At 39.1% G+C, this 24,757-nt stretch overlaps 1 protein-coding gene across 5 annotated transcripts in view; it reads left to right on the top strand.

The window, feature by feature from the left end:
- TBC1D20 (TBC1 domain family member 20) overlaps window positions 1–24,320 on the top strand; it is a 38,192-nt gene extending 13,872 nt beyond the window's left edge. For 3 of the 5 annotated variants that reach the window (XM_072631675.1, XM_072631672.1, XM_072631673.1), the window contains exons 3-8: window positions 3,185–3,265; window positions 13,042–13,228; window positions 13,443–13,544; window positions 17,098–17,239; window positions 21,348–21,532; window positions 21,751–24,320. In XM_072631675.1, coding sequence (XP_072487776.1) covers window positions 3,185–3,265; window positions 13,042–13,228; window positions 13,443–13,544; window positions 17,098–17,239; window positions 21,348–21,532; window positions 21,751–22,006 — 953 coding nt within the window. In that variant the 3' untranslated portion in view covers window positions 22,007–24,320. The remainder of the gene's footprint in view (window positions 1–3,184; window positions 3,266–13,041; window positions 13,229–13,442; window positions 13,545–17,097; window positions 17,240–21,347; window positions 21,533–21,750) is intronic. The other 2 variants (XM_072631676.1, XM_072631674.1) reach the window with 2 other exon arrangements.
- Window positions 24,321–24,757: the final 437 nt, after the last annotated feature.

The following is a 24,757-nucleotide window of genomic DNA, read 5'->3' as shown; positions in this document are numbered from 1 at the left end:
TGTCTTAGTTTCCAGCTTTCCTCCCAACTTGACCTGAGTTTGGTTTCCATCCAGGTGGACTGACTTCCCGCCCACCAGTTCTGCAACTTGGCCTTTTTGATTAAGAGCAACCTGATGGCAAAACTCCTTCTCTCTCACCTACCCAAGGACTAAACTAGTCCAAGAAGGAGAAAAAGTTTTTACACATGAAGAATTAGAGAACATTACAAGATTGTATATCCCCTAGTAGAATATATGCTCCTTGACCAGGAGGGACTGTCTTACTTTTGTCTTTGTGTTCACAGTTTCTGGTACATACTAAATTCATATTGATTGACTTTGCTAATTCTAAGTATTGGTAGAAAATATAAGAAATGCTATTATGGAAGGGAGTTGATAGGTTATTTAGTCCATCTTCTACCTTAAGTATGAATCTCCTTTATATCATGTCTCCCTCTTTTCCTTCTTTCCTTTCTTGCTCTCTTCAGTTCAACAACAGTTCATTTAAAAAGCATCCATGTGTATTCAAGGTACTTTTTTTGACCCCAGGTAGTTCCAGTGGTGAAAAATGGCACAGTTGTCCCCCATTTCTTCTAGCTAAAATGTTCCTGCTCAGATCTTATAAACTGTTGTGTGCCAGTTACGTAGAACACGTGTGTGATACAAAAACAGATTGCAAAATAAGAAGAAAACTACATGTTCCTCACCCCATTACTGTGAATTTAAAGCTAGAGGGATGCTTTAAAAATCATCTTATCCAACTTCCTTCTTTCAAAAATGACCTAGAGCTGAGTAATCCAGTTCCACTGATTTATCATGTCTTTCCCTACCTCATACTTCCTTTCACAAAGATGATCAGCTCATGTGACACAGTAGGAAGGACAGATGGTTTTCAGGGCATTAAACTCTAGGCATTAGCTTCTTTACAATCTGTAAACCTTGGAATCTCCTACCCTGAGTTCTCATTGTTTGTCTTTAGTGGAGATATTTCCTAACCACTTAGATTCAAAATTCCTATCCTGAATTGTAAGAGAAGTTCATGTATATGTGTGGAGGCACTAATTGCAACTGAAAGCAGGGCTTTTCTCCCTGTGGATTCAAAGAGCTCCTAAGTTAGGTTTTATTTGGAAATGCACACTCATTGTAGCTAGTTAGAGGACTGTTCTTATATTGCTTTGAGTTTATTAGGATACATCAGAATATTTATTAGTTACATACATCAGGATATTCTTCATTCTGCAATGCCTTGATTGTCTATTATCTTAGTGATGGGGTAGGAACAAAGGACTTTTAAAAAAAATTTACGTGATACCTATTTCTGTTATGTTCAAAATACTTTCTAGGTCATTTATTTATTTTAATTAATTTATTTTTTAAAATTAAATTATTTTATTTGTCTTCAGTGTTCTACAATCACTTTCATATATCTTAGATTTTTTTTTTCTCTCCGTACTCCTGCTTCCCCTGTCCCTCCCCGCTCCCTCCCTGAGACGGCATACAATTTTATATGGGTTCTACACATACATTCCTATTAAATACATTTTCACCTTATTCATGTTGCATAGAGGAATTAGAATAAATGAGAGAAATCGCAAAACAAAACAAAATATGATACAAAAGAAAATGGTCTGCTTCATTCTGCTATCAAATTCCATAGTTCTTTCTCTGGATGTGGAAGGCATTTTGCCTTGAGTCCATTGGGAATTTTTTAAGTTCTTGCATTGCAACGAAGTTACTAAGTCTACCAGAAAAGTTCCTCACCTACTGTGGTTGTTGCTGTGTACAAAATTCTCCTGGTTCTGCTCCTTTCACTCAGCATCAGTTCATATAAGTCTTTCCAGGCCTCTCTGAAGTCTTCCTGTTCGTCATTTCTTATAGCACAAAAGTATTCCATTATGTTCGTATACCACAATTTATTCAGCCATTCCCCAATTGATGGGCATCCCCTTGATTTTGGCCACCACAAAGAGAGAGGCTATAAATATTTTTGTACATGTGGGACCCTTTCCCATTTTTATGATCTCTTGGAGATACAGTCCTAGAAGCAGTATTGCTGGGTCTAAGGGTATGTTTGTAGCCCTTTGGGCAATATTCCAAATTGCTCTCCAGAGTGGTTGGATCAGTTCACAGCTCCACCAACAATGAATTATTGTTCCAGCTCTCCCACATCTTCTCCAGCATTTATCATCTTCCTGTTTTGTCATGTTAGCCAATCTAATAGGAGTGATGTGGTATCTCAGAGTTGTTTTGATTTGCATTTATCTAATCAGTAGTGATTTAGAGCATTTTTTCATATGACTATAGATAGCTTTAATTTCTTCCTCTGAAAACTGCCTGTTTATATCCTTTGACCATTTATCAATTGAGGAATGACTTGTATGGGCCTTTTAAAAAAAAAAAAGATAATAATAATTCTTTAAAACCCAAGGAGTAGTGGACAGGTGAGATTAACCCTATGTACTTTTTTCTTCCTTTACTGATAACTTTAATTTGATGGAAATTAGTAGAACTAGGCTTGAATGGTAGAGATGTGTTGAGCTACAAAAATAAGGAATTCTGCCAAAGATATGACCTGAGTTATGTCCTATTTTGAAAAGAAAGTCAATAAATTTCAGTTCCTACAGATAAGCCTTTGGTTCTATTCTAGATTGTTTTATACCTGACTGTATTTGGTTTTGGGAAGAAATTTTTTCATTATTGAAGAAATGTTCACAGTGAGAATCAGCTGCCTCATGTAGTAGTGAGTACCCTGTTATTACAGTAATTCAAGCAGAAGCTACAGGATCACTTGTCAGGGTTGCTGTAGTGTGGAATGACTCCTCAGGTAGGGGTTGGAATAGAAGATTTATGAGAATACTTCCAACTCTAGGATTCTTTACAATACCATTATAACAAGCACCTAGTGTGTATAGAGCATCGTGCCCAGACTAGGGTGGTACATAGGTTAGATATAGCATAGTTCCACCCCCAAGGAGTTTACAGTCTAAGGGGATACAATGCCAAGGACAGGTAGTTATTCTAAATAAGTATTATATAGTAAGTATATTAGAGAGATTTGCAACAAAGAGGTCTGTGAAATCTTAGGGGAAAGGTTGCCAGGCAGAGGGCTTTGGGAAGTCTCCATGGAATGGGGTGGAATTTGAGTTGGACCAAGAAGAGGAGAAAATAATGTTATGAAATATTGCTGTTCTTCTTCTTCTCTCAGAGAAATCTCTACGGGAAGATAGCAAGGACTACCAGCAAGTACTTCTAGATGTGAGACGCTCTTTACGGCGGTTCCCACCTGGTGAGATGATGGTCCTCCTGGCTTGCTCCCTGTTTCATTCCCTGTGTTCCCATTTTCTCCCATGTCAGGGTTACCTGCATTTATCCATGCATTTCCTGACTCGCTTTCCTCCTCCTTCTACCCCTACTCACTCAGGATTCTCACACTGTCAGTGTCAGCAGCAACAACACTGATGAGGCAGGCAATTGGGAGGCAAAGGTGCTTTGTATGTGACACCTTTGACCCTCCCTCCAGTGTGTCCACTAGTTAGTAACTTTAATCTGTTGAGTCCTTTTGTCCCTTGAATCATTGACTTTCTGGCTTATGATAAAGGTTCAAGCTAAAAACAGCTATGCTGGACATAGATAGTGAACTAATAAAAGAGTAATTTTTTTCTTCCCAAAGCCATGCATCAGTGGGACTTAATAGGGATCAGAGCCATACTCAATCTGCTTTAAAGGAGTAAATTGCTTTGGATTTTGAGCACTAATAAGTCCTGTTAATGCCTTAAGTTGATTAGATTTAGATCATGTTATCTAGTGTCTTTATTTCCATCCTTGTGTGTGCAGGTACTTTGGGAATCCACTTAGCCTGTCTAGCTGAATATTTCAATAGAACATCACCTTTACATATAGTTCTATTCTGTTCTTTAGACCCTGTAGTCATTTTTATATCCTTGGAGGAATAACACTTGTCATGAAAGAAAAAACTGAACCAGAGTTCTGTTTTTATAATGTTTGTCATTCTCAAAATCTAGAATTTTGTATCTGGGGTCATAAGGCCAAGAGAATCTCCTCATTTTACATAGACAACCAGTGACTATAACTGTTGCTTTGTTTATCTTTTGAAAGGGTTCTTCCTGACTGCATTTTTTTCATACGTAATAGCATACATCTATATCATAGGTGTCTATGTAGGTATTATATGCATGTGTCACTATGTATACCTTGGTTCCTTTTTCTGTCCTAGTTATCCAGTCTAGAATACATAGGACAATTTTTCCTAAACATCCTTTTTTCTAATTCTAGCAACTTCCATATTTCAGAGGTCTATAATTTCAGTGATGTGTGGATATTTCCTTTACCAACAAAGATCACAACCCCTCTGTAACTTGATCTTCAAGAGTTACAACTAAAAAATCAATCCTATGTTTGACAAGTTGATAAAGAACCCTCTCCTAACTTAGTTAAATTAGTCTTCAGAAAACAATCAATCTGTCATTGAGACTGCTTAAAACGTTTTTTAGCTTGATAAAGCTTGCCAGAGTTTATGCGCATTGTCAGTCTTTGAGAAACCATTATCATTATGAAGTGTGTCACAGTAGGGTTTTAGGGGAGTTTCTGACCACAAATCTTTTTATCCTATTTACTGTTTTTCTATTTAAGCCAAGGGTTCTGAACCTAGGGTCTATGAACTTGTTTTTTAAAAATATATTTTGTAACTGTATTTTAATGTTTTTTAATAATCCCATAATTATGCCTATAATGGTGTGAATTTTGTTTTATACATTTAAAAACATTATTTTGAGAAGGAGTTCTTATGTTCACTAGACTGCCAAAGGGTCCATAACACAGAAAAGGTTAAGAACCCTTCATTTAAACCATCATTGGTTTATAAGTATTGTAGTGTGTACTTTCCCAGTGTTCTTAGGCTCAAACTACCATTTATATTCTAATAAATGATAGTCTTGGATCTTATGAACTTTGGGGTCCCTTTCTAGTTCTGAGTTTTTTTCCTTGATTCTCTACATCTCATTTGCCCTAAGTGTTCAGAAAATATCAACATCTTCTTCATTAATTTATGGCTATTGATAACATTCTTTACCTCAGCTATTAATAATTTACTTAGTTACTAATGTTATTTTAGTAAGTTTAAATTATTTGCATTTTGCTCTTCTATCCTCAGGCATACACCATTCTTTGTTGGGGTAGAGGTAAGCACGGGAGGGTGATGAGATTTTTGGCCTAAATTTTGTGTCAGTTCTATTCAGGCCCTGATGTCACTTGCTTTCTCATTTACTATACCTGTATTCTTTGTCTTGCAATAAGGCAGTACAGGTGTTTAAGGCCTTACAGTCTGAGGTTCATGTGGGATGTGCTTCCTGGATTCAGAGGAGCAGGGAAAAGAAGGGAGCAAGGACAGTGACAGAGCTGGCTGCTGAAGGAGTGACAGGAGTGACTGCCCCATCCCCCAGCGTAACCTCTCTCCCAACAGTGGATTGTCACTTTAAAAGTATGCTGTACAGTGGAGAGGACTTGTATATCCAGGAGTTGTGGGAATATCACTGGCAATGTGTTGAAATATTTATTTTCTGTAAACTTTTCCAAACCCAGAGCCTTAAAAAAAAAAAAAGGTGGGGGAGAGGGAGAATTATGTACTAGATATTGAATATGTAGCTTAAATCATAATATAAGACAAATGTTGTATACAAATAGTATCAGAGAACAAAAAGTCAGAGCTCAGCATCCGCTCAATCTACTCAACATGCTGGGTGCAAACAACGCAAATAGTGCTTCAGGGTCTGGTTGTTGGAGAAATGTTTGTTCGGTCTCCCATGCCAATGACTTAGCATGATCTCCTTCTAAAGCAATTAGGTAAGGGTGGATGAAAGACTTGGATAATATAGAGCTACAGGTTAGCAGGGACCAAACCTTTGTCTCTGGAGTTTGTCCTGAGACTGGGCCCCCTGTACTTCCAGGGCATAGAGACTGAGAACTCTCAGTCTTGGGAAACTCTGCAGCAGAAGAAGGGGGAGGGACTGAAGAGTTTGGAGGGAAACCAGAGACAAGTGATTGGGAATATAAGAGACTGAAAAAGACCAAAAGGCCACGGGAGAAATCTAAGTGAAAGCCCAACAGAGAGGTTCATTAAAAAAAAAAAGAAAGCCACAGAAGGAAGAATGCATAAAGACTGAGGCAAAAACTCTATGAACAAGTAAATTTCAACAATAATAAATTGCAAAAGCCTTTCCAGTAGAAAGACCTTTAGATGTAAAGGAACACCATGTTCAAATAACCAAGGATTACTCCTCAGTCATGAGACTTTGGAGAAGTGAATGGAACACTACACTATAAAAAATAAAGGAGCTCAACCTACAATCCAAAATAATTGTTCCATAAAATTGAGCCTTATCATTTTTAGGTCCTGGGAAGGAAAGAAAATGTCAGCAGGATATTTGACTTGCAAATACCCAAACACTGGAGACACCAGAAAGATAAATAAACACAGTGATCTGGAAAAGACTTAAGTAATAAGATCTTTTGTCTTTTGCTTAAAAGCTGTTGGTTAAAGGGGAAAAAAATAAATTGAATGTCAAGATAAAACAAACAGGGATTCTCTGGAAAGAGAAAGGACACAAGGGCCTAGAAATAAAGAAATCAGAAGAGAGGAAGAAGGAAGAGGTGAATTAATACTCCAAAGACTCATCTGTTGAACACCTACAAATGAATCATTGCCCTCTGTGCTGGAATTAACAGTGAAAAGTTTCAAGAACAAGGAAGAGACGGCACTGGAAAAGAAGAAGGGGGAGGAGAACTTCATATACAAAGGTCTTGTATTTAAACATGATGGAACACCATTATAGTGTGGCATAGAAGACGGTCTTGCGCCAAAAGGTAAAAGAAAAAGGTGGCACTAGAAAGCATTCCTGTGGATGGCAGGAAGGAGGAAAGAAGGAAGGAAGCATGCATTTATGAAGTGCCTACAGGCACTGTGCTGAATAAATATCTCATTCAGTCCTCATAAGAACCCTTGGAGGGAGGTACTATTATTGTATTCATTTTACAGTTGAGGAAACTGAGGCAGACAGTTTAAGTAATTTGCCCAGAGTCACAGAGCTAGTATCTGAGGCCAGATTTAAACTCAGGTCTTCCTAATTCTAGGTCCAGTGTTCTTGTTCACTGTACCAGTGTGACTGGTAAAAAGACAGATCTCATCGTAAGATTCTTCTGAGGGAATCTGTACACTAGGAAACTGATTTCTCTCTAGAAGAATTCCCAGGAGAAGGAATGTTTGAATAGTAGGATAGATCTAGAACTAAAGATGACTTAAGTTGACCTTAGTGAAAAGGGATCAAGCCAAGAGTAAAGGGTAGGACTTGGCTTCAGGGCTTGGGATGTGAGATAACTTGCACTAGATGACGCTCCTTCATTTGATGTGATTTCCTTCATGAATCTGTATTTATAAAAAATGTGAGTCACACCCTAAATTAGGAATAGGGTGATATCTGCAAATGCAATGACAGAAATGGATTGGAAGAGGAAGTTTAATTCAGAAGCTTTGCACAGAGAGCCAAAAAAAAGAAGGAATAAGTAAGTGTGTGTGTGTGTGTGTGTGTGTGTGTGTGTGTGTGTGTGTGTGTGTGTGTGTGTGTGTGTGATAAACTAGAAGAGAAAAAATGAGGACAAAGTAAAGGAAAACTTACTAGAAAAGGTTCAGAAAAAAATGTTACTTTTTACAAAATAAGTTGGAGAGGCAGAAGGGAAAGTTTCTAACCACAAGTTTAACTGAGTGGAAGAAGAGAAGGCTCAAAAGAGACACAGGGAAATAGAAAGATGTTAGCAATTTAAGTTCAAAAAATTTGCAATACGACTGGTAAATGGGAACAGGGAGATATCTTTGAGAATAGGCTACCATCACAGTATATAACAAAAACTAATCGCAGGGAGAAAGTATTAGATTAAAATCAGTACAAAAAGTAGATGAAAATACAATCCTGACAATCATAACCTTAAATGTGAATGGTTTAAATGTTCCAATAAAACCAATAGCAGTATAGTTAAGAAAACAAGACCTGATAATTGCTGCATGCTAGAAACACAACAAAAAAAAAAATCCTATACAGAATGAAAAGGGAGTTGAACTAGTTAACTTGTAAGGTCTTACCAAAGCCTAAATTTTACCATTTTGTGAAATAAATGTTAGGTTAGTAGAGATTTGAAACCACATTCTTTGTGGGCTTTACTGTGCCAAGAACATATTATTTTGACAACCACCATTTACATAAAACATCATTGGGTGAATTGATTTGAGACTTACTGCCCCTTTCCTTAGGTTTATGACTGTAAATTGTACCTTAACCAAAAGTGCTTACAGCCAACTAATTTCTTATAAGTTTGGGAAATACAAAGGGGGACAGCATTTTGTGTGATAGATAGTCCCAGGTTTTCCACAGGGGAGAAATAGGGACACAAAAGTTATAACATGCTTAATTTCACACAACATGGTAGGGTAGGATTTAGTCCAAACTACAAGTCTTCTGCTTCCAGTGTGCTTGTCACTAAATCATCTTGCCTCTCAAGTAAGCTAATGTTTTCAGAAATCTGAATATTTAACTAATCTTCCATAGAGTACATAACATAGAATTTTTCCAACCTTATTTACAGGGTCCTTGCATTTAAATATGGTAGAACACCGTGGTTCATAATTACATGGATTTGAGTTTTATTTATGTCACCTGAAACCATAATTACATTTAATGATTATTGGCTTTCATTCAGCTAGTCAAAGAATTGGAGGAGAGAAACTTTGGGAAAAAACCGTGAGGTCCTCATAGAGTTTATAATCTAGATGTGGGTAAGGTACTAATACAAGTAATTGCAGTTCACTGTATTATGTAAGTACATTAGGGAAGTTCAAGGAAGGTATTATATATTAGACCAAGACAGGGAAAGGTTGTTACTGATAAGTAGTGACTCTGAGAAAACTACCTACAATATGGTATTTGATTGAATTGGATTTTAAAAGATAGGAAGGAGTACAACAGTGAAGGAAGAGGAAGGAAAGAAGGACATTCCGATTTAATTATTGGTGCAAACAAAGTCATGCAAGCAGAAGGGCACAGGATATGTTCAGTGGGAGGGGAAGGATAGCAAAAACTAGTTCAGTTTTGCTAGAGTAGGATATATGGAGGCAAGAAGAGAAGACTGGGAAGGTAGGGTGGTATGAGATTGTGAAAGGTTGTGGATGTCAGGCAAAGGAGTTTCCTCAGAGGAAATAGACATGGCACAATTTTGGATAGAAGAGTAACAAGGCCATATCTATATATAAGAAAGGTTACTCATGCAGTATTTTAGAGGAGAAGTTGAAAATAAGAGAGTAGAGGCAGGAAGAACTGCTAAGAAGCTCTTGCAGTTAGCTTAGCAGGGTCTGTACCAAGGTGGAAACAGTGGGAACAGAGAAGAGGGGGACAGATGTAAGAGATAACTCTCAAAATAGAACCAGTGGGAATTGACAGCTGATTGAAAGTAAAGGGTAGAATCAAAGTCCACAGTTGTGAACATTAACAGTCATGAAAGACAGATTGAATGGAAATAACAGAAACAAAAGTGGAGTTAGAAGAGCAAGTTTAGGGAGAAGTTTAACATTTCTTTCCATTGTGAATATAGACAATAAACCATAGTAGTACTAGGTGTATCTGTGACTTTGTTATGTCTAGAAATCACAGATATTTTCATATCACATTACAGTTGTTACAGATGTCTCAGAATGTGATTTATACTTATCACTACTTTGAAATATTTTCATAGCTATTTCTGTATAATTGGTTTCCTTTTGTAATCCTCTGTATTTTATGCATTTAAAAAATATTATTCTGAGATCATAGACTTCACCAGATTGCCAAAGGGATCCATGACAAAAAAAAAAGTTAAGAATCCCTTCTGTGGGTCATGCAAAGACTGAGGGGCATAAGCAGGATTTGATTAGAATGGAAAGAGAACTTAGGATCTTTGTCTCCAAAGTGAACAGTTATGGGAATGCCTTCTACAGTGGACCTCTGGATCCTTGAAGTATAAAGCTTACCCAATTTATCTATTTGTGTGTGTGTGTGTGTGTGTGTGTGTGTGTGTGTGTGTGTGTCTATCTATCTGTCTATCTCCCTTTTAAGGAATTATGTTACAGGTATAGAATATATTCAAACCAGTATTATATTATGTAGCCCCACTCCTAATGGAGTTTACTGACTTAGCAGTGCTGACACAAAAACTACACAAGTAACAGCATGAGGAGACAACATTCACAAACCAAGTCCTCTGTGAGGTTTAGGGAAGGAAAATAGGTGACATAATTTAGTAGAGATTAAATTAAGCTGTATATGAATCCAAAAAATCAACTTCAGCACAAAGTGGAAGAGACATAGCTAAAGAAGAGTTTATCTGGAAAAGATCTGGGGGATTTAATAGATGGGAAGAGAAGCTTAACATCCAGCAGTAAGGAAGATTGTTTTCTGTCAGATCACACTTGTACTATTGCATTCATTTCTGCACACCATATGCTAGAGAGGAGAGCAGCCAAAATGATGATGGACCTTGAGTTTATCGTATAGGAGGATCAGTTGAACAAACTGGGGATGTCTAGCCTGGAGAAGAGAAGAAATAGTGTAAAGATAGCTGTCTTCAAGAGGCTTTGCCCATGGATGAAGAAGGATTAGACTTGTTCTGCAAAGGGCAGAAATAGGTACCATGAACGGAAGTTGGAAAGAGGCATATTTGTGTTTGATATTTGGGGGAAAACCCCCTGACAGATATCACTGCTCAAAAGTGCATCAGGCTGCCTTGAAGGTGGTGGGTTCCCCTTTGCTGGAGGTCTTCAAGAAAAGGTTAGGTAATCAATTGTTGGATAAATTGAAGAGAGGATTCTTGTTTAGATATGAGTTGAACTAGGTAGTCACTAGGGTGCCTTTCAATTCTGAATTTCTTTGTGAAGGTAGAAGAGGCTGGAATCAAAGATGCAGGTAGTTAGGAAGAGGGATATATCTTCTGTGACCAGAGTGAAGGAGGAAAGTGTGGGTGATAGTGCTGAGATTTGAAGATATTAGAGGCAGGCTGAGAGCTCACATTAAATCACATCAGTCTTCACAGTGAAATAGATCACTAAGTTTGAGATGTGGGGTTAGCATTGTGCAAGAGAGGAGAGGAGAAAAGATTTGAAACAAATATGAGGATGAGCTAAGGAATGAATAAGGATGAAACAGGTTTGTCAGGGAGCATCAAGGACGCAGTTGAGACTGTTATATAAATTTATAATGAGTGAAATCAGTCCAATTTAATTTTTTTTTTCTCTAGCAGTACTCAGCTCATGGGGCTTTTCATTTTAGGAACAGTGGAAGGTTAGGGGGTAAGGAGTCCTGGAGTAGTCTAATGAAACATGAAAGTGACCAATCTTTGGGACCAAAGCTGGGATTGGGTTATGGAATCAAGTCAAGCTAGAGTGGATGAATTGGACTGAGAAAATAAGCAGGGATCAAGGGATTGGAGGTTTGATAAACATGAAGATTTAATGTGAGAGAGTGGGAAGAGTGGAAAAATAGGACTTTAATAGAAAGTTGTTAGTCTGAAACAAAAATTTGCAGTGAGTATTGTTTATTAGGCATTTGCTGTGTGTGAGGTATTGTATTTTGTATCACGGACTCAGAATCAAAAAAGAAATAGTCACTACCCTTCAGTTTTATGTTCTACTCCATAAACGCTATTATTGTGAATTGGGCAGGGAGTAGAATAGATGATCCCTAATGTCCCTTCTAATGAGAGGATTCTGTGAAATGCACCATGGTGCCCACCTCCAGTTCCTTGCTCTGGGAGGAGCAGGCAGCCTGATTGGCCTTGGTTTGTAGTGCTCCATCACAGTGATAGCTTCCATTTCAGGACCTCCAAGCTCTTCCCAGCAGCCATGGTGTAAAGACCTATTCAGAGGTGTATTCACGGGTGCATAGTAGAAGAGTTGGAGATAAAATGCAACAGTTTTCCATTAAATTAAAACATTAAGCACCTACTATATGCAAAATGTGCCAGTAGGCACTGGGGGAAATTTTTTTTTAATTAGTTGGGGACCCAGTCCTAGAGTTTGCATTCTAGTGGGGTTCTAGAATTAATAATAATTTATAGTTGTATTTATATGTCACCTGAAGGTTTGCAAAATGCTTTATAAATAATGGATTTGATCCTCACAATAGTGGTGGGAGGTAGGTGCTCTTATTGTCCTCATTGCACAGATGAGGAAACTGAGGCAGGCAGAAGTTAAATAACTTGCCGAGGGTCACATAGCTAGTAAGTATCTGAAGCTAGATTTGAACTTCCTGATTCCACTAGATCATCTAGTTGCCTGTGTATACAAATAATGAGAACATAAACTAGAACAGAAGTACAACGAATTTTGTGAAATCTGAAGAAGGGAAGCAGAGAAGGCTTCATGGAGGCTTTGGTTTTTGAGCTGAGTTGAAAAATTAGTTGAAGTTGAATATTTCAACAGGCACAGATGGAATAGGGCATTGCCTGCATAGGGAATATAGAGAAGAGAAGTACATTAGCAGAAAACCAAAGCATATAGAAGAGAGCAAGCAGGTCATTTTAGCTGGCGGGAGCACAGAGTAGAAGGATGTGGAATAGGCTGACATAAAGCTGGAAATGTGAGGTGGTGCTGGGCGGTGGAGAGCATTGACTCCCTAGCTAAGGAATTTAAATTTTATGCAGTAGGCATAATTCTACCCATTCACGAGTTTGGAGCAAGAGATCATAATCATATTTGTTCATAAAGAAGATGAATTTGGCTACATTGTGTTCAATTGATTGAAGCCAGAGAAACTGGTGTGGGGGATGCAGGGTGGGTGGCTTGTGCAGTGGTCCAGAAGTTAAGTTACAAGGATCCATTGTAGGATGTTGGCAGTGGGATTCATTCCTTGATAACACACTTCCTTTAAAAGCTACCATTCTGCACTTGGACAAGCCTACTCTGGTCCTTTTTCCTTTTCTTGATCGTTGGCTATTTGCCATGCCCATGTTCTTTTCTCTCCCCATCTCCAGGCATGCCTAGTGAACAAAGAGAAGGGCTCCAGGAGGAACTGATTGACATCATTTTGTATGTTTTGGAACGGAATCCTCAGCTGCACTACTACCAGGGCTACCATGACATTGTGGTCACGTTTCTGCTCGTTGTGGGTGAGAGGCTGGCCACATCACTAGTGGAGAAGCTTTCTACCCACCACCTCAGGTATCTGGCCAGGAAACTGTAAGAAATTACATTTTCTACCTACTTGGGGTCTCACACACACACACACACACACACACACACACACACACACACAACACAACAACTCATGTTTTCCCCTAAGGTCATTACTGGTCCATTTACTGAATGGGTTAACCCCTAGCAGGGCTTAATCTAGTTTAGACCTGAACATACTCTTTCTCTTGTCTCACTCTAGGGATTTCATGGACCCAACAATGGACAATACCAAGCATATATTAAACTACCTGATGCCCATCATAGATCAGGTGAATCCAGAGCTCCATGACTTCATGCAGAGGTATACAACATGGTCTCCCCAACTTTTTCCCTTTAGGGAATCCAAATCTATTTCATCATCATCTTAAATTTGTATTAGTTAGTATGATTGGGCAAATCCTAAATTGTTTCATGCTAAAAAATTCATCGAACCACTGGAATTCATAAAAATCACTCAGGCACAGAGTTTTTTTCCTGAGTAATTCTCAGTCCCAGTAATAGGAAGTACCTTTACAAATTAAGCATGAATTTATTTTCCTACTTGTTTAGATATCTGAAAAGCTACTGTTGACTATTAGGTCTTACTGTAGGGGAACTAATTCAGTTAAATTTAGCATATTTGTTAAGCAACTCCTATATTCGAAGCAGGATGCAGGGCACAGGGGTAATACACACAGACAAAAATGCTGCAGTACGTATTCTCACGAAGCTTGTTTCTGATGGTGGGAATGTAGCCGGTATGCAGGCCAATAAATACAAGGTAATTTGAGGAGAGGAGAACATTAATTACTCAGGCAAGTGACAGTGAGGAGATTTAGAGAATGCTCTGTGTTGTGGAGGGGGGTGATTCCTGAGCTGAACGCTGAGGGAAGACAAGGATTCTGAGAGGGAGAGAGAAAAAGGCAATACATTGTGGGTGTGGAGGATGGCAGGGGAAGCAGTGCTGAGTTCAGGGAACAGCTAGTAGTCTGGGTTGTCTATAACATAGAGAACCAGAAGTATTGGGAGATGAAACTGGAAATATTGGTTATAGCCAGATTGTAGAAGGTTGAACTTATATTTTATCCTAATGGCATTAAGGTGCCACTGAAGATTCTTAAATAGAGGAGCTATTTAGAAAGACTAGTGCCTTAAAAATATTATTCTGGTGGCTGTATGGATTGGAGAGAGAAAAGACTAAAATTTTGAGACCAGTTAAAATAGTCCAAGCAAAACACTAATGCATTATTGGTGGAGTTATGAACTGATTTTTGGAGAGCAATTTGGAACTATGCCCAAAGGGCTATAAAAATGTGCATACCCTTTGACCCAGCAATATTACTTCTAGGTCTGCATCCCAAAGAGATCATACGAATGGGAAAAGGACCCATGTATACAAAAATATTTATAACAGTTCTTTTTGTGGTGGCAAAGAATTGAAAATTGAGAGGATGCCTGTCAGGTGGAGAATGGCTGAACAAGTTGTGGTATACAAATGTAGTATAATACTATTGCACTATAAGAAATGATGAACAGTTGGACTTCAGAAAAACCTGGAAAGACATATATGAACTGATGCTGGGTGAAGTCAGCAGAACCAGGAGAACATTGTACACAGTGACAGCAATGTTGTGCAATGACTGACTTTGATAGACTTGTCTTTTCTTAGCAATGCAAGGATCTGAGACAACTCCAAAAGACTCATGAGGGAAAATGCTGTCCACATCCAGAAAAAGAAGCATGGAGTCTGAATGCAGATTGAAGCAGACTATTTGCTCTCACTTTTTTTTCTTCTTTATTGTAGTTTCTTCTGTTGGTTCAAATTCTTCTTTGCATCATGACTAATATGAAAATAGGTTTAATATGAATGTATATATAGAGCCTATATCAAATTACATACCCTATTAGGATGATGGGAGAAGAGGTAGGGGAGAAAATTTGAAACTCAAAATCTTATGGAAGTGAATGTTGAAAACAAAAAATAAATACATAAAATGAAATAGTCCTGGCAAGAGGATTAGGGCTGGAACTGCTGACATAGTGCAAGGGGACATGCTAGAAAAGTAACAGAGGTTGAGCTGTCAACACCTCAGCTATTGAATAGAAATGAGAAGAGAGAGGGGAAAGGCAGAGATGGCTCCAAGGCTGTGAACCTAAGTGGCTAGAAAAATGTTGTATCCTTCACAGAAATAAGGGAGGTTCTGTGGAGGAAAGTTCTTGGAGTAACAGGTGAATTTAAGAGGCTTTTGGGACATCCCAGGTGGAGATGTCCAACAGTCTGCTGGTAGTAGGAGATTGGAAGTGATGTCAAAGCTGGCCAAATTGATTTGGGTGTCATCTCTGGAAAGATGATTCAATCTCTTAAGGATTATTTTCTTAAGAATTTTAGTTACACTAAGTCTGCAGATCATTGAAAGCATCCATTTCCTTGCTTAAGAGAACGTGCTGCCCAAACCTCAGAATAACACATCTGAGTACTGTCAGAAGGTAATTGAAGATACAGTCTTTCAAAAAATGATGGGAATAGAAAACACTTGACTTTAATTTTTGTCCCATGTTTTTTAGATTTGTATATCATTTGGGGAGTGGCATAGTGCTTTATGGAATATAATGACAATGATATTAATATATTTTTTGTGGTTTATAAAACCCTTTCCTTGAAACAGTCTTCTAACGTAATTCATTCAGGTAGCATTATGAGGAGACAACCTGTGGTCACAAGTGGTAGAGCCAGGCCTTGACTCCAGGTCTTTGGACTGAAAGCCCAATATTCTCTCTGCTATTCTTCAACTATCTCTTCCCCTCCCCTCCCCTCCCCTCCCCTCCCCTCACCAAAAACCAACCAACCAGCCAAACAGAACCCCTCACCTTTATTTGGTATTTTGCTGTCTGTATGACAACCATACAAAATTGCTAGTGCAAGAATTATTATTCTCATTTTAACAGTAATAGCTAATAGCTAACATTTTTATAGTGCTGTTTATAAACTAGGCACAGTATGGAGTGCTTTATAATTACTATCTCATTTGATCCTCACAAACCCTGAGAGGTAGGCACTATTGTTATCCCATTTTACAGATAAAGAAAATGAGGCCCATGGAGGTTTAGTCACTTGCCCAGAGTTGCATAGCCATGAAGTGTCTGATCTCATTTCTTCCCACCTCCAGGCCCAGAGCTCTATCCACTGTGCCATCTAGCTGCCTCATTTTGCAGGCAGTTGCGTGATTTTACAGATTAAAAAATTTTGACTTGCAGATGAGAAATAGTTTACCAACATCACAATAGTTGGTAGAACTGGGACTTGGGTCCTTTGACTCTTGGTCTAATGCTTATTCCACCATACCATAATGCCTTTTTTGAAGCAGTATAACTAGGATTCATACTATATCAGGAGAGCATCACAAGATTATGTTGGAGAAATTAGGGAAGGGAAGAGAACAAGAATCTATTAAGCTCCTAAGGCATCCACTAAGCACTTTACAAATATCTCATTTGATCATCATAACAACCATAGGAAGTAGGTGCAGTTATTATCCCCATTCTGTAGTTGATGAAACTGAAGTGTACAGAGGTTAAGTGTTTTACCCAGGCTCATATAGCTAGGAAGTATCTGAAACTGGATTTCAATTCAAATCTTTCTGTCTCTAGGCCCAAAACTCATTGCATCATCAAGCTGCTACTAACATTACTGTTTACAGCCTTGAATACTGAAGTCTTAGGGAATATAGTCTATTTCTTGATGGAATAAGTTGCCAGAAAACATATTTCTCAAGTAAATGTCTCGCCAGATCTGAGGCTGGGGAAGCTAGAATGGGAGGGGAGATATGGAAGAAGCTGCAACAGACTCTAACTCCTGGATTTCCTTTGGCTCTCAGTGCTGAGGTGGGGACCATCTTTGCACTCAGCTGGCTGATCACCTGGTTTGGTCATGTCCTATCCGACTTCAGGCATGTGGTACGGTTGTATGACTTCTTCCTCGCCTGCCACCCACTGATGCCCATTTACTTTGCTGCTGTGGTAAGTATTAGTCATAAGTCTGTAACAAGGCAGTCCAATGACTTCCCTTGGAAAGGGTCAGTTAAGGAGGATCTTATTCCCCCTCCAGGAGCAAATCTACTTGGGAGTGGAGCTAGACATGTTCATCTGAGTTTTAAGTAAGGTGTTTCTCCCTCTTTTCATGTTTCTTTCCACCTGAATTTGGGAGAGAGGAAAAGTAGCACCTTGAACCATGGCACTCTCTCCCCCATTTTTAAAGATTTTTTTTTTATTTTTACAAACAGTTTTTATCCCTTCTGTTGCCTCTCCGGTATTCAATTGGTAGGACGAGGGAAGGAGACTAAACCCACACAAACTTGCATAGACCAGCAAAGCAAATTCTAACATTGCCATGTTAAAAAATGCATGTCTTTTTCTAAATTTTAAGCTCATCTCCTCTCTGGCAGAAGATGGGTTATTGGATTCATTGTCAGTCATGATTTGTCACTACATTAATTGGAGTTCTAAAGACTTTCCAAGTTGTTTTTCTGTATAATCTTGTCATCATGTTGATTGTTTCCTCATTCTGCTCACTTCACTCTGCATCATTCATAAAGGTCTCCTTAGTGTCCTCTGAAATTGTCCATTTCTTCACTTTGTATAGCATAGTAATATTCCATTACATTTGTAGATCACAGTTTGTTTAGCCATTCCCCAAGAGATAGGTAACCCCTTAGTTTCCAGGTTGGGGGCTACTGTGAAAAGTACTATGAAAAAATATTTTTGTACACATGGGTCTTTTTTTCTTTCTTTAATCTCTTTGGGGTAGAGGCCTAGTAATGGGTTTATTTGGGTTAAAATGTACGTCTGCCCAGTTTAGTAACTTTGGGCACATACTTCCAAATCACTTTCCAGAATGACTGAACTATGCATAGCCCCACTTTCAGTGCTCTTATGTGCCTTGATTTGTGCCATGATTCACAGGTTCCAGTGGAAACAGTGGAAAAGATTAGTTTGTGGGAATATAAATAAAAAACATAAGCTTAAAGGAAAAGAAAAAGGAGCTGCTTATATTGATAATGATAATAACAACAACAACCTCCAGGAAAGCCCCACTCTGACTCCCAAGGCCTCCCCAGCTGACCATGCCCACCAGCAGTGCCAACACTCCTGCAGGCCTCAGCCAGCCCTGAAGAAAACTGTGGTTTGCACCAACATCGCCACATTCTGAGGAGCTGATCATCAGAAGATTGGCTCCCAGGGGCTGAATTGTTTCTATCACAGCAGTTCATGAAACAGTTTGTTTAAGGCAGGAACATATTCTAATCTACCAGAAGGAATACCCACAGTGGGTCTTAGAAGCATAAGTCACACATTCTTTTATCACTTTACAGAAATAAAGCACATTTTCTTCACAAGAGTATTGTGAAGTGGGGAACATGGGTACTATTGTCCTTTTTTATAAGTAGAGGAAACTGAGGCTCAGAGAATTGATGTGACTTGCTGATAATGATGACCTTGAACCTAGGTCTTCTGACTTCAGGTCCTGTGGTCTTACTGCTACTCTCCACTACTTCTCTAAAATAGAAAGTGGACACAACTTGGGCATGATGGTGAAGTAAGCTGTAGGAAGAGTGTGAAGATTTTTTTTCCAATTTATTTATAGTTTTCAACATTCACTTCCATAAGTTTTAAATTTTCTCCCCTCCCTTCCCTCTCCCTCCCCAAGACAGCATGTAGTCTGATAGGGGCTCAACACATATATTCCTATCAAACACATTTTAACATTAGTCATGTTGCACAGAAGAATTATAATGAAGTGGAGAAACCATGAGAAAGAAAAAACAAAAAAGAAAATAGTCTGCTTCACTCTGCATTCCAACTCCATAGTTCTTTCTCTGGATGTAGATGGCACTTTCCATCACTAGTCCTTTGGAATTGTTTTAGGTCCTTGCATTGTTGAGAAGGGCTAAGTCTATCAAAATCAGTCATCAGAGTGCTAAGATTCTTGAGTGCTTGCTTCCAGATATTGTGAATTGACCCACTCCTTGTTCTCTACTGAAGAAGTGAGTTTATTTATGACCAAACAAGAAATAGAGAGCATTACTAGATGTAAAATGGATAATTTTGATTATACTAAACCAGTTTTGCACAAACAAAACCAAGGTAGCCAAGATTAGAAGGAAAGCAGAAAGCTGGGAAATAATTTTTACAGCAAGTGACTTTGACAAAGGCCTCATTTCTCAAATACGTAGAAAAATGATTCAAATTTATAAGAATACAAGTCATTTCCCAATTGATAAATGACCAAAAGACATGAATGGACAGTTTTCAGATGAAAAAAATCAAAGCTTTGAGAAATACTTTAAAACAACTCTGAGGTCTCACCTCAAGTTGGAGGGGTGTGGGAAAACTGGGAACTAATGCACTATTATTGGAGTAGTGAACTGATCTAACTGTTCTGGAGAACAGTGTGGAACTGTGTTCAAAGGGTAACCAAACTCTGTATTTCCTTTGATCCAGCAATACCATTACTAGGTCTGTATCTCAAAGAGATCCAAAAACTGGAGAAAAGACCTATTTGTACAAAACTATTTATAGCAGCTCTTTTTGTGGTGGCAAAGAATTAGAAATTTAGGGGATGCCCATCAGTTGGATTGGCTAAACAAGTTGTGGTATATTATTGTTATGGAATACTTTTCTGCTATAAGAAATGATGAGCAGGATGATTTTAGAAAGATCTAGAAAGACTTACTTCAACTGATACAAAGTGTAGTGAGCAGAACCAGGAGAACCTTGTACACAGTCATAGCAACATTGTACGATGGTCAACTGTGAATGACTTAGCTATTTTCAGCAATATAATGATCCAAGACAATCCCAAAGGACTCATGATTAAAAATGCTCTCCTCCTCTAGAGGAAGACGTGATGCAGATCAAATCATACTAATTTTTACTCTTGTTTCATGGGGTTCTTTTTGGTGGGGGCAGTTAGTTTCTTTCACAACCTAATATGTTTTACATGATTGCACATATATAACCTGTTTTAAATTGCTAGCTGTCTTAAGAAGGGAGGTAAGGAGTGAGGAAAATATTTGGAACTCAAAATTTTAAAAAACTGAATGTTAAAAATTGTCTTCACATGTAATTGGGAAAAAATATTTTTTTTTTAACAAAAAAGTTTGAAAGTGAAAAGAAAAGGACACCTCTAGTATCCACAACAGCACAGAGAGAAGGAGGCATTCAGTGGAAATCATTTTTGTTGTGGGTGAATTCAGTATTTCAACCTCTTTTCCTTTCTTCTGTTTTTCTTAAAAGGATTGCTTTTGGTGTCTAAATAAGAGGTTGAGGAGGCCCTTGAGCCTCTGTGCCCAGAAAGGACTAATTCAGGTATTTGCACAGTCAAAGGCTCTTTCCTTATCTAGTAATAGTAACAATAATAACAACAGTAATAGAGTTAGTATTCACATTGCGCTTCAGGGTTGCAGAGCACTTTATATCTAACCTCATTGATGTCTCCAAGAAGCCTGGGAGCTAGGTGCTGTTAGTATCTCCATGTTACACAAGAGGAAACTGAGGCACGCTTTTCGGGTCACTTGCACAGCTAGTAAGTGTCTGAGTCTGCATTTGAACTCAGGTCTTCCTTACTCCAGATTCATCACCCTATCCATTGTGTAAAGCTGCCTCATGAAAATAGCAATATTTCTAGTGCTAACAGCCCTGGGACTATGATATAATTTTATATATGATATATATGATATAACAATATTATATAATAGCTAACATTTATGTAGGATTTTCTATGTGCTCAGCACTTTACAAATATTATCTCATTTGATCTTCATAATCACCCTGGGAAATAGGTGCTGTTATTATCCTTATCTTACAGATGAAGAAACTGAGTTACACTGAAGTTAAATGCCTTACCCAGCATCAGACATCTAGGAATTGTCTGAGGCCAGTTTTGAATTAAGGTCTTTCTGATATGTTAATATTACATCCACAGTGACTACTAGGATTCACAGGAAATTTTGGAAGAATCTTGTTCATGATTAATATATGTCTTCAAGAAGAATGGTGTATTTGTGGACAGGGCCTCATCATCTTTTCTCAGGTCTTCATTGCAGGATCTCTGACTTTGTCTCTGTAGATTGTGTTGTATCGAGAGCAAGAAGTCCTTGATTGTGAGTGTGATATGGCCTCTGTTCACCACCTCTTGTCCCAGATCCCTCAGGACTTGCCCTATGAAACCCTGATCAGTAGAGCAGGAGATCTCTTCGTTCAGTTTCCTCCATCTGAGCTTGCCAGAGAGGTAGCTCAGCAGCAAGCTGAGAGGTGAGTGAATCTACAACACCAGGTGATCTGGAAGTATTTCCTGGACAGAATAGTACTAAAAGAAAGGATGTCTTTGGGAATTTTGGTTCCAGAGACCTAGACATGGATAGGATTCCCATTTTAGACTTCACAGGTCCTTTTAAGGGAAAAATGTACAAAAGCTATCTTTACATTTTGTCCCCTACACAAATTCTCATTGCCATCACTTTGCTTTGCAGAACAGCAGCCTCTACCTTTAAAGACTTTGAGCTGGCCTCTGCCCAGCAAAGGCCAGACATGGTATTGCGGCAGCGCTTCCGAGGGTTTTTGCAGCCTGAAGATCGGACAAAAAATATCTTGACCAAACCAAGGACCAATCGCTTTGTGAAGCTGGCAGTGATGGGGCTGACAGTGGCTCTGGGAGCAGCTGCTTTAGCAGTGGTGAAGAGTGCCCTTGAGTGGGCCCCCAAGTTTCAACTACAGCTATTTCCCTGACAACTGGGGAGGAGGCTCCTGTTATTTTAAATTAAGCTTCTCATCCTTCCATGGGAAGATTGAGAGGAAGTCAGCATTCCTTTATTAAAAGGGTTTAATGTCAAGGGTTTTCTATCTCTACCACCCTACCTGCCCTGTCCATGTCTTGCCTTTGCTTCAGGGGCTAATGGAAGGGTCTACCCAACACCAAGGGCTTTTTAGGGCCATGGTATTAAACCTCTTTTCTCTTTGGTCATTAAGCAGTGGGTTTCTTACTGGGCAGATGTCTGCCATCTTCCCCTGTGACGGGAATTGAGTTACTTTACCTCCCTTTTGTCTTTGGAGCTCACATGGCCTGGGCTCAACTAAATTATGGGAGGTCAGTAGTAACCTGAGCCACTGCAAGTCTCCTGTCCTTGCTGCAGGGGCTTCTCTTGCCTCTCTTCCTTTTTATACAAAGGAGGAAGGAACCATATCACAGTAGTTGAATGGTTAGAAGAAGGATGAGCAGAGAAACCAGGGAGGGTCTGCAGGTATTTAGTTAGAGAAGAGAGAGAATTCTTAAATGGAACTGTGTTCATAAGATCATGATAATCCATTGGCCACCATATTTCTTTCCTTGTTCACTTTCTGAGGTCTCCAGTGAGTGAAGCTTTGACATACCCCAGTTAGCCAAGGATTTAGTGTTCATTTTTTCCATCTTCCCAGGACAGTTGGTTGAGAAATAAAGAGACAGGTATGAAATAGGTCACTGGGCAAATCCTACCTATTCCCAGCCCAGGGATCCAAGCCTTGGGCACATCCTGTCAAGCACAGAGGGGTAATGATTTTTTGGATTCAGTTCTGAGTTCATCTTCTCTTCTCTTTGTTCCCCAGCCCCCCACCAGTCCCTGAGCCACATAGATGGCCTATAAAAGCCATCATTATTACTATTTTTGGAATATACATATAAACTTGCTTTACTAATTTTCTTTGTCCATGGAAAAAGAGCTACTACTTAGGAGGGTGAACGTGAGGCCCTGAAAACTGCTTGTCATCAAGTGTTTTTGTATGTCAACCCAAATTAATATTTGTAAACAGCCCAAACTCCCACAAAACCCAGTTCCCTCAGCCTGTCATGTCTTGGGCTTTTCTCTGGTCCCTCTTTCATCCCCAAAAGAAACACCCACGTACTACCTCTTTATCACTTCATGGTTTCAGTTCTGTCTTTTCCCCCAGGCAATTTCTTATTTTGTAGGAAATATTACTAGAAATTTGCATTCCTTCAGGAGAGGCAAATTGCAGTCTCAGTGGAGCTCAGCAGGATTCTGGAGAAATCAAACCCACACTCCCATACTTGTGGCACTAGATGTGGGGGAAGTAGGTTTAAATTCATCAGTCCCTTTAGAAAGTGGCTTTTCCAATACCCAAAGTCAGGTTTATTTTAAACCTGACTCTGGCTAGAAAAAAAAGTGCCTTTTCTGCTTCTTTAGAGAAACTGGGGTGTCAGATGTTAAACAGCCACTCAGCCGTCTTCCTCTAAATCTTTCCCTTCTCTTCTGCACAGCTCTTTAACAGGTATTTTGTTACAAGTGAAGGTGTCAGATGCACTCCCCCTAGTGAATCCTGTTTTCACTCCTTTCTCACCCAGAAACTTTTGCCTAGTCTGACCACATGGTGGGCATGAAATGGGTGGTTTGTTTTTTTGGCAGGAGCCTTCCCAAAGGGTAGGCAGGGTGTCAAACATTGAATTTTCACTAAGCACTTTAAAATTGAAATAAACTCTGAAGCAGGATGAAGGGAGGATCCTGTGAAATCCTTCTTAAGGTTTGACAAGAATAGCCAAACCAGGTGATGAGAATCATTGCCAGGGGCTGAGGGGCAGTTTAGCTTTAAATGGTTGCATTATGTGGGGCCATCCTGATGATTTTGATGACAAAGGAAACTCTCCTTCCCAAGTGAAGAGAGTGGAACCCGCCAGGTTATTATGTCAGCACAAGGGAGGACTCCTGGGCAGCTTATTGGCCTTTTACTACAGTAAGGCTGTAGTAAGGTGTTCATTAGTAGGGAACAGGTGTAGTCGGAATCCTAGAAGTGTGTCAGTCCCTCCACCCAACCAAAAGTCTTCCTGGAAGCAAAATAAACTAGCTCTCTCTTACCCTGATGGAAGAAGGGAAGGAAAGTTCACTTGCCTTGCTCCTTTGTTCAGGCTGAGGGTGTCCTTTTGCCAACGAGGGAAAAAAGCATACTCTCCTATCTTCAGGTGATTTACTTATTCTGTAAAGAATATATATGTGTAAATACAATTTGTACAGATCCCTGTATGAAATAAACAGCCATGTGTGGTTACTAAACAGTCTCAGCCTCTTCTGTCAACTTATTTCCTGTTGTCCCACCTTTCTGGATGGACTAGATTGACAAATTCAGGTTACTTCTATTAATCTGCAAACATTTGTTGCTGGCCTCTTATGTGCCAGGTCCTGTGCTAATCACTGGGGATACAAAAAGAGGCAAAAGAACCCCTGCCCTCAAGGAACTTGCAGTCTAATAGGAGAGGCAGTGTGTGGACAAAGCAATGAATTGGAAATAATTAATAGAAGGCACTGAAATTCAGAGGAGTTGGGGAAGGCTTTCTGTAGAAGAAGATGGAATCTTATCTGGTTATTGAAGCCAGGGAGGAGGTGAGAGAACATAGCAGGCATTCAGGGCAGTCAGAGAGAATGTCCCAGAGCCAAGAGATGGAGCATCTTGTTTGTGGAATGGCCAGGCAGCCAGTGTCACTAGACTGAAGGG

The sequence above is a fragment of the Notamacropus eugenii genome, chromosome 1 (assembly GCF_028372415.1).
Source record: "Notamacropus eugenii isolate mMacEug1 chromosome 1, mMacEug1.pri_v2, whole genome shotgun sequence".
Classification (NCBI taxonomy): domain Eukaryota; kingdom Metazoa; phylum Chordata; class Mammalia; order Diprotodontia; family Macropodidae; genus Notamacropus; species Notamacropus eugenii.
The sequence above is the reverse complement of the archived record's forward strand: the minus strand, read 5'-3'. Positions and strand labels throughout refer to the sequence as shown.